The sequence below is a fragment of the Ooceraea biroi genome, chromosome 5, assembly GCF_003672135.1.
Source record: "Ooceraea biroi isolate clonal line C1 chromosome 5, Obir_v5.4, whole genome shotgun sequence".
Classification (NCBI taxonomy): domain Eukaryota; kingdom Metazoa; phylum Arthropoda; class Insecta; order Hymenoptera; family Formicidae; genus Ooceraea; species Ooceraea biroi.
This window is the reverse complement of record NC_039510.1, coordinates 130,715-146,592: the sequence shown is the minus strand read 5'-3', so window position 1 is coordinate 146,592 and position 15,878 is coordinate 130,715. Positions and strand designations below refer to the sequence as shown.

The 15,878-nt window shown below is 45.7% G+C and overlaps 2 protein-coding genes across 4 annotated transcripts in view; one reads left to right on the top strand and one right to left on the bottom strand.

Moving 5' to 3' along the window:
- Positions 1 to 15,878, bottom strand: part of LOC105283081 (neurogenic protein mastermind) — a 138,683-nt gene that overhangs the window by 82,479 nt on the left and 40,326 nt on the right. The gene's annotated exons all lie outside the window — the stretch shown is intronic.
- Positions 14,564 to 15,878, top strand: part of LOC105283077 — a 28,318-nt gene continuing 27,003 nt past the window's right edge. The window contains exons 1-2 of one of the 3 annotated variants that reach the window (XR_894629.3): positions 14,564 to 15,479; positions 15,726 to 15,820. Coding sequence is in view for 1 of the 3 variants with exons in the window: in XM_020032892.2 (XP_019888451.2) it covers positions 15,856 to 15,877 (22 nt within the window). In the remaining 2 variants the exon portion in view is untranslated. Of the gene's footprint in view, positions 15,480 to 15,725; position 15,878 lie in introns of all 3 variants that reach the window. The other 2 variants (XM_020032892.2, XR_003406567.1) reach the window with 2 other exon arrangements.

The following is a 15,878-nucleotide window of genomic DNA, read 5'->3' as shown; positions in this document are numbered from 1 at the left end:
ATTTTGTTATCGAGAAACAAGCTGTTGTTTCGCAGGTGACAATTGGTCATGCGATTGCGAACGCAATACAGCTGACAACCGTATGCCGAGTATCGATACGAATTCGCTAATGCATAGAACACGCGCTCGTAAGCACACGTTATACAAGCCAGTCTTTTATCGCGGTTGCAACGACGATCTCGATGTAATGGACGAGTAAAGCGAGTCGCGACCCGTATCGCCCTATGTTGACACCAAACGTCAGACGCACCTAGCACTTTTCTCATGAATGGTGATCAGATTCAGTGATTTATGCCGGCGACCGTTGCTGTGCTCGATAGTTGCGATTATGCTCGGCAACTCGATCAGCGTCCTGGCTCTCCGGTCATTATTGCATAAGCCGCGGTGTAATCTCAGCAGCTCGTCAACTAAACTAAAGTCGCGTCTTCACGTTTAAGCACGCACGAAGTGAATCTTGTTGGCATATGCTGCAACTACCTTTTTTGCATAGGAAAACGGAGATACCGGTTTGCCAAAGTGTTTGAATGTTTTTTGTGATTTTTTTTATAATTTGAAAGATGTAAAGTATTAAAAGTCGTGACAAAGGAATGCTTCTCTTCTTTAAATTTTCTCCGAAGAAAGATCGACATATGAGATTCATTGAGGAATTTAAGAATTGTAGTAGAACAACAGAAAGGGCGAACGTCATGGCAACATGAGGGAACATGACGATCCGTTTGGGACGCATTTCAGATGGATTATTATTGATCGGGATATTTTTCTGAGAGCGGCCAATACCTTGTTACGAATCCGATCGCGTGTGATATTATTGTATTTCTCAATAAACCTGTTGTTTTATTATTTGAGAGTCGGCCTAGTTATTTACTACGGTACGGCGATTCATCTACTCTGTCTTCTACTCTGAAATGCAAGCACGTTCAAGTTACGCGATTGACAGCTAAAGAGCTCGGTACACGTCGCAGCTCGCGTTCCTCTTCGCGTTGACGTCGCGTGCTCGTCGTGTGCGCGCCCAAGCGTAAACGCGACTTAACGGTCAGCGTAATAGTCGATAACGCCGGTTGCATTTATCAAATCAATCGTGACACGCCATGCATAATTTCCCCGTGCGTACATCGCGTACAACGTGCGCCCGATGCGGGCTTGTACATTGTGCAAAAGTCACGACATAAGATCGGCAAACAAGTAAGCTGCGCAAGAGAAGCCTCATTGATTCGAGAATGTGCAAAGTGATACAAAGCTTTCTCAAATCCGGTTCCGCAATGTCCATTATGAAACGAGCATCTATTCGATGAGCAACACGCTTTATTTATGCAAGCTGTACCAATAAGCAGTCGGAATCATCACTCATCGTTGAGTTTGAAAGTCCTAAAGTGTGCAGGCTCGAAAATCGTGTAAGGTTGCTTCGCGCGAGTTTGTAGTGTAACGATAAGATTGCCATGACACGCGCGGCGGTGTACACTTTGATGCCCCTGTGAATATTTTAGATGCCGGCAATCGATCGATCTGTCTCAACCTAGTCTTATGCGAGTCATGATACGCAAGGAGTGCATAGAGGAGTGCACTGAGGATTATAACCTTTCCTCACCAACGTTTACGTAAACCCGATTTTTTTATAAATTACGCGAATGCGCTCGTTCCTCCATTAGCGGACATCGCGCGTTTACATCTGCATAGAATTTAAGTAATTGCTCCATCTGCGATCTGTTCAGATGCGAATTTCGAGCGCTTAATGCCAATCTTAAATTGGCTTCCCCGAAAAATCGCATAAACTCGCTCGCGAAATTATACATTGCAATATATATATATATATATATATATGTGTGTGCGTGCGTGCGTGTGTGTGTAAGTGAAACGCGTGCACTGCGATACTCCTCGCTTTATCGAGCGACTTATCGGTCCCGAGTTAAAAATATGCCCGCTGTTATACCACACTCGATATATCGAATTTCCAGCGATGAGCATCAAGCCGAAAGCTACGAGCCGAAGACTTTCACGTGGACCTACGCGTGACGTCCGACAATGATGTTGCGTCTGTAACGTTCTCCGCACTCCGTATCAATGTCCGTATTTATCCCGGTGTTCTTCCTCTTTAAGAAGCACGTCTGGTACGAAGTGGTACCGACTACCCATTGTCATTGTCGTCGGCATCTTTCACTTATTTCGTCTCATGGCGAACGGGCGTCTCACTTTCTCCGGGGCGAACGAACGACGAATTCCAGGCGGAATTCCGGGCACGAGGGGTGTGGACCGACCGCCCGCCGTTGAAAAGCCGAGTTCGTGAACTCGAAATAATTTAGACCAGTCTTTCTCCTTCTCGCTGAAGAATCTCGTGTCGCAGTTTAATGTCACTTTGTTATAACCGCAAAGGAATCATCTAATTCGATGCAAGATCTTAAAAGACTGTAATAAACGTTTCTAAAATCTTCCCAAAGCAGGTATTGACTTCGAGTTCCTTAAAAACTTCATTAATAAAATTAATATTCTAGTCTTTGGATTCTATCTCATCGTGTCATGATCGAAGAGATACTCGTTATCGTATCATTGTCTAAACTCTTAAGTACAAATCGCTCTTGGCTAGTTGGAAGCCGACACGTGCTTTCATCGCGAGCAAAGGCCTCAATCTGAAATTCCTCGACGACTAGTCAGCGACGCCTCCGTAAGTAATCCGTCACATCCGTCTCGGCGTAGCTTCGAACGAAAGCGCCCGCGTGTGCCACCGATCTCTTTTATCCGTTAGTACTATAAACGTGCCGTACATACATGTTCCAATATCGGCACGACTTTCGCGCGCGCTTTGAGAGCTGGAAAGCTGCGTTTATCAGTACGTTGGTCCCTGCGATTGCGGCGTCGTTGTGAAGGCAGACACGCGACCGTTCTCCAGGCTGATCGACGCGGACGGAAAGCCTTCGAGGGGGACCGCCGACGAAGGAGGAAGACGAAATGAAAGGCCGCGGTTGCATCGAGCGACGAACGGAAATCGCGCGGCGGAGAAAGGGACACCATGCCGCGCCGTTCGACAATCGAAATCTCCTCCTTCGCGAGATCGTCGAACTCGACGTTTCACTTTTGGGTCACGTCGGCTGGCATATCGTTGCTCCTGGCTCCATGATCCTATTATATATCGATTGTTCATTAATGATCCTTAGATGCGCAATCCTCAAAAAGACACAATGGCCAGTTGTATGAGACTGTTTATAACTCGAGATCTTTTAAAACTTTCTGTGTAATCATTATTATTTGAAAATGATAGTTGTATTTTTTTCGCAAAATCTGCACAAGTTATTCATCAGAAAGCAGCTTTGTTGAAGAGTACAGCAGCAGATTATGGGTCTCCTATCCGATGATGACATGATGTCGTTAATGAACTCTGTCATTTGCTCTCTACACACTTCGGAAACGGACGTGTTAACAGATACCTATAGTCGCTTTCTTCCCAGCAGCAGCGGAAGTGAAAGATCGTTGACGATGCACGACCGAGGACGAGACCATGGAAAGTCGCTCTCTTCTCTCTACTTGGAGCTACTCGTGTGCCATTCTCAGTAACGAGTCAGTTATTAGCGAAAGCCATGTTCACCTCTAGAAAGATTATACCGATCGTAACGTCGACGTCAGAAAAGCGATACGACGCGCATTGGAAGAGACCCATTTTCACCGCGATATTTTTATCACTAAAATGTATGTATGTTACATTTTGATGACTTAACGCGAAAAAGTTGCCGCTGTTCCGAAAGAGCTCGGGATGGATGTGTATCATTAACCCGCATCGAGAGGTGAGAGGATGAAAGTGCAGTAAACATGCAACGAAGCAACGAAACCGGCAATTGTTCTATTAATCGCGACTTTCCTTCAAGCAGATACGGACAGCACGGTGGCTTGTTGAGGAACGACTCTTTTTTACTCGCGCCACCGCCTGTGCGTCGCGCTCGCAGAGTAACAGCTTCAACACGTGACGCTGCAGCTTTCGCAATAGTGAGAGGCGTGTGCCGTTGTACGCACCTTTTGATCCCGGCGTGGCGTGGTGGTACCGCGCGGGTCTCGCTACGTGTCACCGTTGCAACCGCGGCTGCTCTTCGAGATCCCGTAGCACCATTGCAACGCGATCCGCGCGGGCTCGTCTACCGTTCACCGTTAACGTAACGTAAAAGGCGAACCGGGCGTTTCGTGCAATCCGACTCGCCGGGTTACACCACTCTTTAGAAGCGCGAGACGTAGATCTGGCGTAAATGGCGCGGTACGCGCGATCGTTGAAAGTGCGCTGTTGCGAAAAAAAGGAAGCTCCTTATTGTCGAATCCTTGAGCGATTTACGAAAGCGATTCAGCGCATCTTTTGCGTGAGTTTTGAGAAAAGTACGAGCTTTCCGCGTCTTTTGTCTTACTACTGAACTAAACTTGTGACAACCAAAAATGACGTATCAATAATTTTACATAATCGTCCACTCTCATCGCAAACGTTTCTACAAAATCACCGACGAATGTACTTAATTTCAAATTTTCATTACATTACAGTTCGCTACATTCTATTCTGCTTCAGCCGTTCTGTAGAACCAGCGATGATTTCACAAAAACGCCAATTAATCACTTTCACCGTAATGTACATGTTCGAAAGGCCGAGTATACAAAAGAGTGAACAGCAAGGGTGGTGGCCTTATTTTTTCGGGATCTGGTTGCGACCGGTACGCGGCAGCGAGACGACCGTATTGTTTGCTCCAAAAGTAGGTAAGCCTCTCATTTCCATGAGTTTCGTCAGCTTCCTTCTTCGAAGGCTCTACCCACTTACTTAGCATCGATTAAATGGTTACATTACCGAACCGGCACGGACAGTGAACCAGCACCTCCTCTCGGGTTTCCAAATCGTGGTTGCGCGCCTTTGTGAAACACGGTAAGTAGACGTGGAACCGCCAACGACGATTATGCTCTCGCGGTAGATCATCGATTGACGAATAGTTCTCGACTAATTACTAGACTGGTTACCGAAATCTAGTATTACGACACGGCAATCGTTCGACGTATCGACTTCGTTTCCAACTGTCATACGTTTATTCGAGGAATAAACACGTTCGAAGAAAACATTGTAGAGGGCTTAAAAATTTCGCATTCTGAAGGGCACGTAAAGGCGCATTAGATGGGACTCGCGCATGCACGGAAGAAAATCTAGCGAATTCGAGCGTTCCACCGTGAGTGCGGAGGATAAATTTTGTTTTGCCCTTTTGCCATGCGCGCCAGCGGCACGTGTGCATGAGCGTACACGTGTAAGCGCGTGTACGTACACATGTGTACGAGACGCTCTTGTAGAGGTGGAATCGCAGAGGCAGTTTCTAGGCGACCCCGGTGCGGATGCAGGAGAGGCCAGCAGCCACTCCGGCTCTCTCTCCGGCGCCGTTCCCTAGTAGCGTCTATCGATCCGATCGAGCCGAGGCTTCGACGACGTCGACAGCCAACGCGTCGAATACATTTTCGCGCCAGGTGTTATCGCGAGGCGAAGCAAGTCCGCGTGTGTAGTACGATACGTATGTACATACACGTATGCGTACACGTAGTATGCGGTACGATACGTATGTACACGTACCAAGCATCGCGCGCGCGGCAGAAAAAGGTGGCACCCGGTCTCGCTATCACTCTCTCACGTGGTACGCGGGCGAGGTGCTACCGGCGATGGTACTATTTTGCATTTCGCTCGATACCGTCCGGGAGAGCGTCGATCGAACGTTGGCCGAACCATGAGCCGCCGCGCGGATTTCGACGCGCGATGACGCAAATGCAATTTAAGGCCGAATTCGAGCTGAAAAATTGTTCCGGCGCACCGCTGATTCCTCGGTCAGTAGAAGGTTTCGACATGGAGGAACGCGTCCCATTCTGTTGATCAAATTTGGTTACCCGGCGGAAATTTCCGTTGTGCCAGATGCGCGCGTTTAATTGCGTCAATTCCGCGACGAGAGTCTTGTAGCGGTCGTAAATTGCGATCTAAAATTGCGGCGTTTCGGATAAGAAGACCAAACTGGAGTAACACGTGAGCGGAGATCGCCTCGCGCGGAGCAACATGATTCTTTTATCGACCTTTTCAGAAATCCAGGAGGTCTCTCTCCGAAGAAATTGAATCGGCCGTGCCCCCACTAACTGTCGTTCTCCTCGTCATCGTCGTCGTGTTATTTTGCGTCAAGCGAGAAATTACCATGACAAAGCCCGAAATTGCCATCGGCCGAGCGGGCTAAGCAGCGCACGCCGCTGAAACACAGAGTTGGATGCTGCGGTATGATGGTGCGCGTGATGCGGCGACGACTCGCCTAATTGCAGGTGATATGTGCACAGAATTCGCACTTTGGGCCGAGGTGCAGGCACGAACGGACGGACGAACGAACGAACGCACGCACGCACGCACGCATCCTCTCCCGGTACACAAAATCTGCTTGAAAGTCGATAATTTAGCCAAGGGCGTTCGATTTGAATTCGAATCGGGATTTATCACAATTAGGAGCGACGGATACCCGCACGCGCGCGCGAGGACATTACGCGCAGCAAACGCGATTAATAATCCGCGCAAAGACTTCAGTTAGGAACAGATTTCGGATTTCGGTGACGAGTGCCCAAATAGGCAATTCTCGTAAATTTGCTACGTTAATAGACGATGTTATACGCTCTTCACGAAATCCGTTCGAGCAACGCTCGCGGAACCTCCGAGCGACTTTGGCTCCCAGCTTTTCTTGCTCGACGAGACGATTTTCGCTCTATATATCGACGACCTCGCGAAAGGTAGGTAGGTTAGAAGGCAGAGATGCATATACCACGTATATATCGATCTGCAACTATGTAGGAGCCTACGTACATGAGGGAACTATCCATTTACCTCGCTACGCAATGGATGTACATAAGCGTAGCTTCCACTCTTCTCAACTTGGCGTCGCGCCTGCAGCCATGGCAGATACATATAGGTGAGATCTATATAAGCCGGGGCACATACCGCGGCGGCGGCTCTTTCGGTGTCCTACATTGAAAATTGAAGGTCCTGCGGAAAATAGCGCGACGTGATGTAACAGGAGAGATCGTTTATACCGCTCTACATCCGTCTTTTTTTCAAGTAATAATTAAATCTTGGTCTGGAATCTCAAGAAGGTTGACACAACAATTTTGGACATGATGAACGTGAAAAGTCACAATAAGAGATAAAATGCACAAGTAATCCCCTTGAAATTAGTTTTAAACATTTCTTCTTAAATATACAGAACCATATTTGTCAAAAGCGGAAGGTAAGTTTTACATTTTTCAACAACTTGCGATATTTAACGCAAACCTTGCGAAAAAGCTCGCATTCCAATTTCGATTGAATGCGGAATGTTCGGCAACGAAAAGGGAATAATTCTGGGACGGACAATAAAACCTGCGAATGTAGGTACGTGCTTCTGACTAGACAACAGATCAAATCCGAAAACAAACTTTGATAATGAAAATTGAAAGAGGGACTACAGTGAGCCCCGGTGAGGCAAACAGCAGAGCTCCGTAACGATTCGGCATCGGAATTGGGCGAGCTTTAATATTTTTATTTTCAATGTCCTTGCCGCGCCACTTTTCCGTGCGTATCAAAATTGCAGATTTGCAGAGAATGCTTTATTCTACTCTTGTCTGAAAATGGCTTCGAAACATGGTGCAAATCATCTTTATATGAATATATAATAAAAAAATAACATAATACAAACAACTTCCGTTGAAATAACGTAAACTCCTTGAGAGATGTACACGTATATAAATATAGATAAATATTAACCCTTAGCTGGCACACTGCAGCCAAATCACATAGATGGCACATTGGGGTCCTGTAGAACTCCAGCAGTACATTCATTTGTAACTATTGTAAATAAATATATAATTACTTTCAAAAATTAGGAGATACTCCTAAAGTATTCTTATAGAAGATCCTAAGTAAATTTTAAAAAAATTGAAGGTTAAGTATACAAAAAAATGGATTTTGTCGAAAAAACGTGAAAAATGTCAGTTTTCATTCAAAACTTTGTTATTTTTTCAATTTTTCATATTAAGAGCTAAAATTTTAATGACATACTCTGGAGTCATAACACTATTATAAAAAAAATAGTTTGATTTTTTCGGTTTAAAAAAAGGTATTTATTCTGAAGGTTGCATTGGTGATATTTGAATAAAAGTGATTATGTTTTTTTTTTCAATTTAAGCTGTTTATTTAAGAAGTATTTCAAGTTTACGTACGTTCAAATATTGAAATTTACAGTCGAACTAGGCTGGGGTCTCTCAGGACCCCATGTGCCAGCTAAGGGTTAATATCGATTATTTTCGGAAAAACGTACAGCGTATCAAAACGGGAAACAAGCTCGCTACATATCGCACTATACGAACCACCGATCCTTGCGATTACGCTCGAGGCCGAGTATCAAAGTATCGTGCGACTGAATCGTTAAAGGCCTGGATGATACCGCACGCTCCGCGGGCATCAGTCGGACGATCGGAGAAGGAACGGATGATCGTCTCGTGAAATCGTCATCGTAAACTGCGTCGCTCGTTAAAACGTTAAATCGCGCGGACGGCTTGCCGGTACTAACGAGAAGTTCTAATGATGCAATTAAGGTGCACCCGGCAGGTGGGCCCATGCAACGTTCTGTTGGCTTGAACCCTGACCTCGGAGTTTCAATGGTGCCCTTGGCTGCAAACAACTTCCGGAGAACTCACGGGGATGGAATGATAAAGGTGGTAGTAACGAATAGAATCGGTGCGAATCGGTTTTTGGACATTTTCAGCCCGCCTTGGCCACGTTAAAATTTTATGGCGGCACTATGCGCAGGAAAAAAAAAGGCACGGATTTCTTCATTGCGAAAAAATCAACGGTGACGCGCGACGTTAACAGTAATTTATATACGGGGGTTTATTTATATGAAATATTTCATGAAAATGTGAGAATAAATAGGTGGTACGTATACGTACCACTATGCCTCAAAGGGGTAACACAATCTGCGGTTTTCTGCGGCTAATTTTTTTTGATATTATATCCGGTTAGATTACTCTTTCATTTCATTCAAAAAACATTACAGGGACGGACCCTGAAGTACAACTAAATCTTTTGAGTTTGACATTGAGAGTGCAAAGAATTACATTACTGAATACTACTTTCAAAATTATAAACCTATATAAGAATATCGGCTTTCAGTTTCGTAGGTATTTAACTGTCTCCGACAGTCATTCATATAGACCAAGAATAATTTTGAAGAAATTGACTTTTGATCAACTTTTTCATACAAATACTCCACTGTGCGTCGTCTCGACTCGTAGCACCTGCATTATCAGATTACAGAGTGCAGCTGGCCGGGGATCGCGCCGTAGTTTATGAGCAGTTTATACGCAGCTCACCTTCGTGGTATGCGTTTCGGATAAATCATATTTACTATTGTTGAAATTGTCGATCTTCTCTGCTGAGTCGCCGAGGACATTAAGCTGCAAGTCCAAGAAGGTCTCCCCACAGACATAGAGTCGATCGATTTCACGAAAATTAAAAATGGCAGAACTACTTTGGCAAAACGCTTTACCTTTTTGTATATGGGGATGATCAGGAGAGTGTTTGCAATATACACACACGGCGCTGAAAAACCATAAGTGACTCCATAAAATATCCACTCGATGGTGCATCTTCAGCGATGGCACTGCCGTGAAGATCACATTATGAAAATGCATCCGTCAAGTCTAATATTTCGTAGGTGATGTAGTGGCTTACGACCTGCCATAAAACGTGCACCATTGCGCAGGCACTCGGGAATATTCGCGGGTAGCTTCGCTAGGACGTGCACAGACAAGCTCGACTTGAGCTGGAAGCACCGCGTGGAAGTTGCGTCAACTACATCGCTGAAACTCGGGGAAAATTTTACTCGCAAGTTATGTGAAATACGTTTATCGCGATCGATATTGGTCAGAAGCTAATGGACGGTTGATCGTCGCTAACATTTCGTTACAATCTTTAACTGACACGGTTATAAATTGTCCGGTAATCGGAGAGTTTCGTAGCATTTTCGGCGAACGAAGATAACAAGCTGTGTTGGCTGGGAAAAATAACAGGCCATCTACTACCGTCTACTCACCGTACCCTCATGAAATATCTGTAGGATGCAGCAGGATGATGATGGCGCGCGCGTACGCGAATAGACAAGAAATTCGTGACCCAGATAGCTTGTGGAAGAAGAGAAGGCGGGAATGGGATGACGCAACATCCCTTCGCGGTCTTGTCGCCGCATCACCTGTACCCACGAAAAAGAAGTCGCATTGTCTGATACAATACTGTGATCAGTAATCCCGAATAATCTCAATTTCGCAACAGTTTATAAAAAATCTTTTACTCAGAGCTGTTTCTCTTTTGCGTCTTATCAATCCGAAGCAAATACAACGTTACACAGTTACATTACGTTAAATAATGAACATATGTGCAACTGTAAATCTTTTTGCAGCGCTATTCTAGATATTAAAAAAATCAGTAACAATGTGACAATTCATCATCGTTAAAAGTGACGTAGGTCCACGCGTTTCGCCCATTGAGAGTTACATCAACATTGATTCTCTCAGGCACGATGTACACGAGCTCGACAAGCTCGAGGATTTATCGATCACACAGAAAACAACTGTCGGGACTTGCGACAACATTTTAACGTTAAGTGAAAAGATCGACGTATGTGCGAACCATCATGTGCCTACTGTTAATCGTGCGATCAAGGCCGCCATCGCGAGATCGTCAATTCGTCCTCGAGACTTGTGCGTGTATTCACATTCGCTTTGATCTCGTGCGATTCATCGGCCTCTCATCCAACGTCAGACATGAGATGATCGCAATCCACGAGGACACAAAGATTTTTCATCGGTGGTAATCGCACCTAAAGACACAGTGTGACGTGGTGCACTGTGTCTTCGGGTGTACGTCCCACGTCTCAATTGGCACACTTTATGTGGACATTTTTAATTCCAGCTTTAACGCGTCTGGACAGGTCTGGTCGTCGGTGCTATACGACATTATAGAGCCACCGTTGCAGTGCGCACTATGCAGAACGAGAAGCGAAACCCGGGTAACTCGATCTCGATTCCTCTGGGGTCCGAGAGAGAGAGAGAGAGAGAGAGAGAGAGAGAGAGAGAGAGGGAGAGAGAGGGAGAAACAAAAAAAATTGCCACGAGTGGTGATGAAGATAGGCCAGAAAATAATCGGTAAAACTTGCTTTTCGCGGCCTTCATTTCTGTCTGGATGAAGCTTGTCCTACTCATGCCGTACCCACTGCAGAATTATAAGCGTCAATGTATTTACCACTGTGTCAAATAAAAATAACAATGGTAACTAAAATCAAAGAGCCATTTTTTGGCTGCTTTTTCCTTTGGTCCTTTCCACTGTGTCTCTGTCTCGCAAAGAGAAAAAACGGCGGATAAATGGCGCAATTAATAGTACGATCATTCATTATTATATTCCGGGGGCAAGGGGACAATGCGCGTTATCACGGCACGGTGTTATAATAGACGATATGAAAGTGACAGTTTGCAAAATTGGCAAAGCGTACATTCTCCCACTACTAGTCCCATCCGATGCCAGCGAAACAGCGTTATCGGGCACGCTCCCAATATCCGCCTACCGAACTATAATTAAGCTCTATTCTTTGTACGAAAATTAATTCAACGCTGGAACGGCGCGACGAAGTCACGCGGAAATCCGCGTGCTCGCCGAGCGAACGTCGACTGAACGACCGGATACCGTAAAGCGCGATCCTAATTTGCTTTTCCAGCAGCGTATGCGTCGATGTGGACTTCTCTCTCTTTCTCTTTTTTGTTTTTCGTTTTTAATCTCGATGCTATTTTTGCCGGGTAAAACGCGAAATGTGCAGCCTGTTAAGTGATGCGCAATTTAAAGCGTGTCGCGCGCCGCTCGATTTTCGTGCTACATTTCACGCACCAGATATTCCGTCGCTTGATATTTGCGTTAAATTCATACATTGGCTATTTTTTTTTCGAACGTGCGATCACGAAATAAACAGAATGATAATTCTCAGTCTGTAGTACGTGCAGAAGTCAACGTAACATTTCCCCGTTGGGGCGCGTACAAACATTTTCGTAATATTGGGAGATTTACTCTACCGAAATGTACTACCGGCAAAACGTTGATCGTCAGTGATTTAGTTGCTTTGGTGGCAGACACTTTTATTCAAACTATTAAAATATTTTGTTGGAGAAAATAATTTGGTATTCCTTTTCGATAGTTAAACATATCGAAAAACGAGAATTTAGCGGTTAAAGATACTGATGTTAAAAGATCGCGGGAAGACGCTGTCTGAAAACCCAACGGCATACACGCTTTACATTAAATACAATAATCGTATATTTGTGCTCGAGCGCGCCGATGGAGTGCGCGCGTCATACCGAAAATATCAATATGCACGAAACACCGCGCGACTCGTGATACAGGAAGCTGACTCGCTCACTCGCACGTTCCTTCGCTCGTTCACTCATCAGCTGTGTGCGTGCGCGTAGCTACACGCACACGCGGAGTACATACGTTTTGACGGTATTACGCACGCATTTATACGTTCCCGACTGCCCCTCCTAGCTCGTGCGCAATGTCCCTACCATCCCAACGGAGAGACGCGCAACCTTCTCCTAGCGCCCCCCTCCCTCCCCTCCACCCTGAAACTCGCGTGGGCCCCTCTCCGGCGCCGCGAACCCCACCAACTCGCCACCCCGCCGTCCACTTTTCCACCATCCCTCTCGCTACCTGTCGTATCGTCTCTCTTTCGGCTCTCTCACCTGCAGTGAACAACATCGGTTCGTCACCTATAAACTCGTAGGTTCATTCTCGCGGCAGGCGGAGAAAGAGAGGGGCGAGGAGCGCAAGGTAGAAAAAGAAACTTGACGAGAGAGAGAGGGGAGAGAGAGAGAGAGAGAGGAGAAAAAGATCGCGTACGTGCCGATCGACTATATCGGAGAACACCGCTATCTTTCCGCGTATCCTTTCGCCGCGGATAGAGTACAGTCCCCGCGCCGATTTACCTGACAGCCTTTTCCTACTACGAGCCCGTCCTCGCCCGAGAGTGCTGCGCGTTGTCGCGGGGCGGCACTTGGAAAGAGGAAATGCCGGTACTGTCCTAGACAAGAACCGTATCGCGAACGTGTATCTACTTACCACGGGTTTTCCAGCTTCGATTGTCGGTATCGTTTCAAGTAAACCGCGCGATAAGAGAGGAAGTCCCAATGACATCCCGTTCGCCACTTGACAGAGAGAAATTCACACTCTCCAAACGTGACACTTTGCACGCAACGATCCAATGCACGTTGGACTATACGATCGCTTGGGAAACTGTAGAATGCTTTTGCGCGTTGCATTCTAGCACGAAATTACAGTCCTGTGAGAACTCACGAGAATTTTCTTCTATCTTGAGATATTTGTGAAATATACCCTATCTTATAGTGTACTATTTTTGAGGAAATTTGCGCAATTGCTGAGAATAATACAGTAGTTATTACTCTTAGTTACTATGGAAATGACGAGAGATGTGTCGAGATTTTTGAATGCTGTTAGCAAGTACCTAGATATCCTGCAAGATTTTTCGTTTCTAACATAAGAAGACGTTACATTTCCTTCCATCGATCAGTGTACATTACGTAACGTTCTCGAAACACGTAGTTCAAGGATCTATACAGTGCTCCCTATATTCTGTACAATTGTAACATTGAAACATTCCACGTTACGCAAACGCGGCCTTGCTGCGTTTTAATCCGCTTTGTACGACGCGCCCGTTATTAATATCTGGCTGTGATACGTTTGTTATTAATAACCACTGGTGGCACATTCGCTATTAATATCCGCGCTTTCCATGTAGAGATTGCTCGATACTGCCCTTAACAAAGATTATCCTTGCAGATTCTATCATCGTCCTATTTATAGGTCACGCAATTAGCGCAACCCTCTTAATGCGTACATGGAGTACATCTTACATACGTTAAGAAAGCTTTAAAGAATTGGTGTTAATTATCACTCGCTCAAGTCTTGTATCAAGGTAGATTAGCGGATGGATCATTTGCCCAGGATCGTCCCTGCATCTGCTTTGAATTAAAACGTATCTACTTCGTGGCAGCAGCTTCTACTGCTGCATCATTGTGTCTCAGACGCGATCGTGCTTTCTACAACGTAATTGCTCACTGGGAGCTCTCTTCGCGAGATAGGAAAGCAAGAGAAGGCGGGTGATTACCGACTACGAGAGAAGGTCGATTCGTCGTTATTACGTGACACCGTTACGCAACGGCTCGTCGCCGCCACCGTTGCCGTCGTCGTTTGATCGTGTGTCTTCATGCATGCATACGTGCACGTATATAGATATGTATATTGTATGTACACATACGTGAGTTTGTTTCACCGAAATTGCCCAATATTTGTGAGATCCGCGACTACGGAGGAGGCCGCTCTACCTGTGTTTGCGACACTACTACGCTACGTTCCGCGACTCACACGCGTGTCCAAAATAAAGGCAGGAGCACAGACTTTTGCATAAGCGCATAAAAAGATGCATAAGGAATTTGATTGGTCTATAAGCATGTGCATAAGGAAATGAACCAATCAAATTCCTTATGCATCTGTTTATGCGCTTATGCAAAAGTCTGTGCTCCTGCCTTAAATCGCCATATCATCATCACGGAGATCCATTTAAGGACCATCACACGACAATCACAGACACTGATCGATAACTGAATCGCATGATGATGCTAGAAGACGCAGCTCTGAAACGGATTATTATTCATATTCTAATTATAGACAATCTGTAGATTCGCGAGAGACAAGAGTTATTTAACTCGAGTCGTTTTAAGCAGGATCTTGGGATGGCCCGACGCGTTCCTGCGGAATGTCGAAAGCGTATAATTCTACTCGAGCTACTCGAGATGCATCGGTACTGTTGACGGTCGAACCGACCTTTTAGCTGCTCGTCGGACAAACAAGCCGTCCGACTTACAGCACGATCGAAGCGAGACGGAAATATATGCGCGAGAATCGGACCGAGGGTCGGAGAGGAAAAGAGAAAAAGAGAGACACCAGACGGAGAATACGAAGCAGCGAAAGAAAGAAGGAGGGAGAGTGAGTCAGATAGTCGAGGTGGACGGCGGCAGAGGGAACGACAGAGGGCATCCGCTAGAGAACGCGAGAGGGAGAGCAAATAATAGAAAGAGGGCGAGGCGGTCACTTGTTGCGATCCTGTTAGTTCACCTCTTCGCCAGCCACCTCCTCCTCGTCTTTGCTCCGTTCATCGTGCAGGTCGGTTTCTCTGTGCGTCGAGACACCACGTCGCGTCGCGTCGTGTCCGCAACAAGAGTGGCGGCGCTAGACGACCGACGGAGGGCACACGTTTGTTCCATGGGGTGTGCCCGTTGCATACACCATACAGCTACGTGCGACGCAGTCCTCGCAGCGTGACAAACTCGAGCAAGCAGAGACACGTGTTGCCATTGCAAAGAGACTTTAGGTAACTTGTGATTAAAAAAAAACAAAAAAAACAAAAGCACTCGTGCGACGGAGCTTACAAATTGGCGTTCATTCTTGCTCATTTGCCGTAACTGGTAAAAATGCTTAATTATACGATGGATTTAATAAAACATTAAGAAAGATAAAACTACCGGTTTTATACTGAAATGTAACCGTATAATACACGCATTATTTTTCATATCGATCAAACTTTCTACATCGACATTTTGCCTCTTGAACAATATAGACCTCATTTCCCGTCAGAAGAATCTCGTATGAGCACATCGCCGTCGACGAGAACGTATCCGTACAGGTCGAGAAGAGCCACGCTGTCATAACAAGGTTATTACCCGCCTAGACTCCCGAGAGCGTATATAATGTACCTTACGCCAAGATTCGG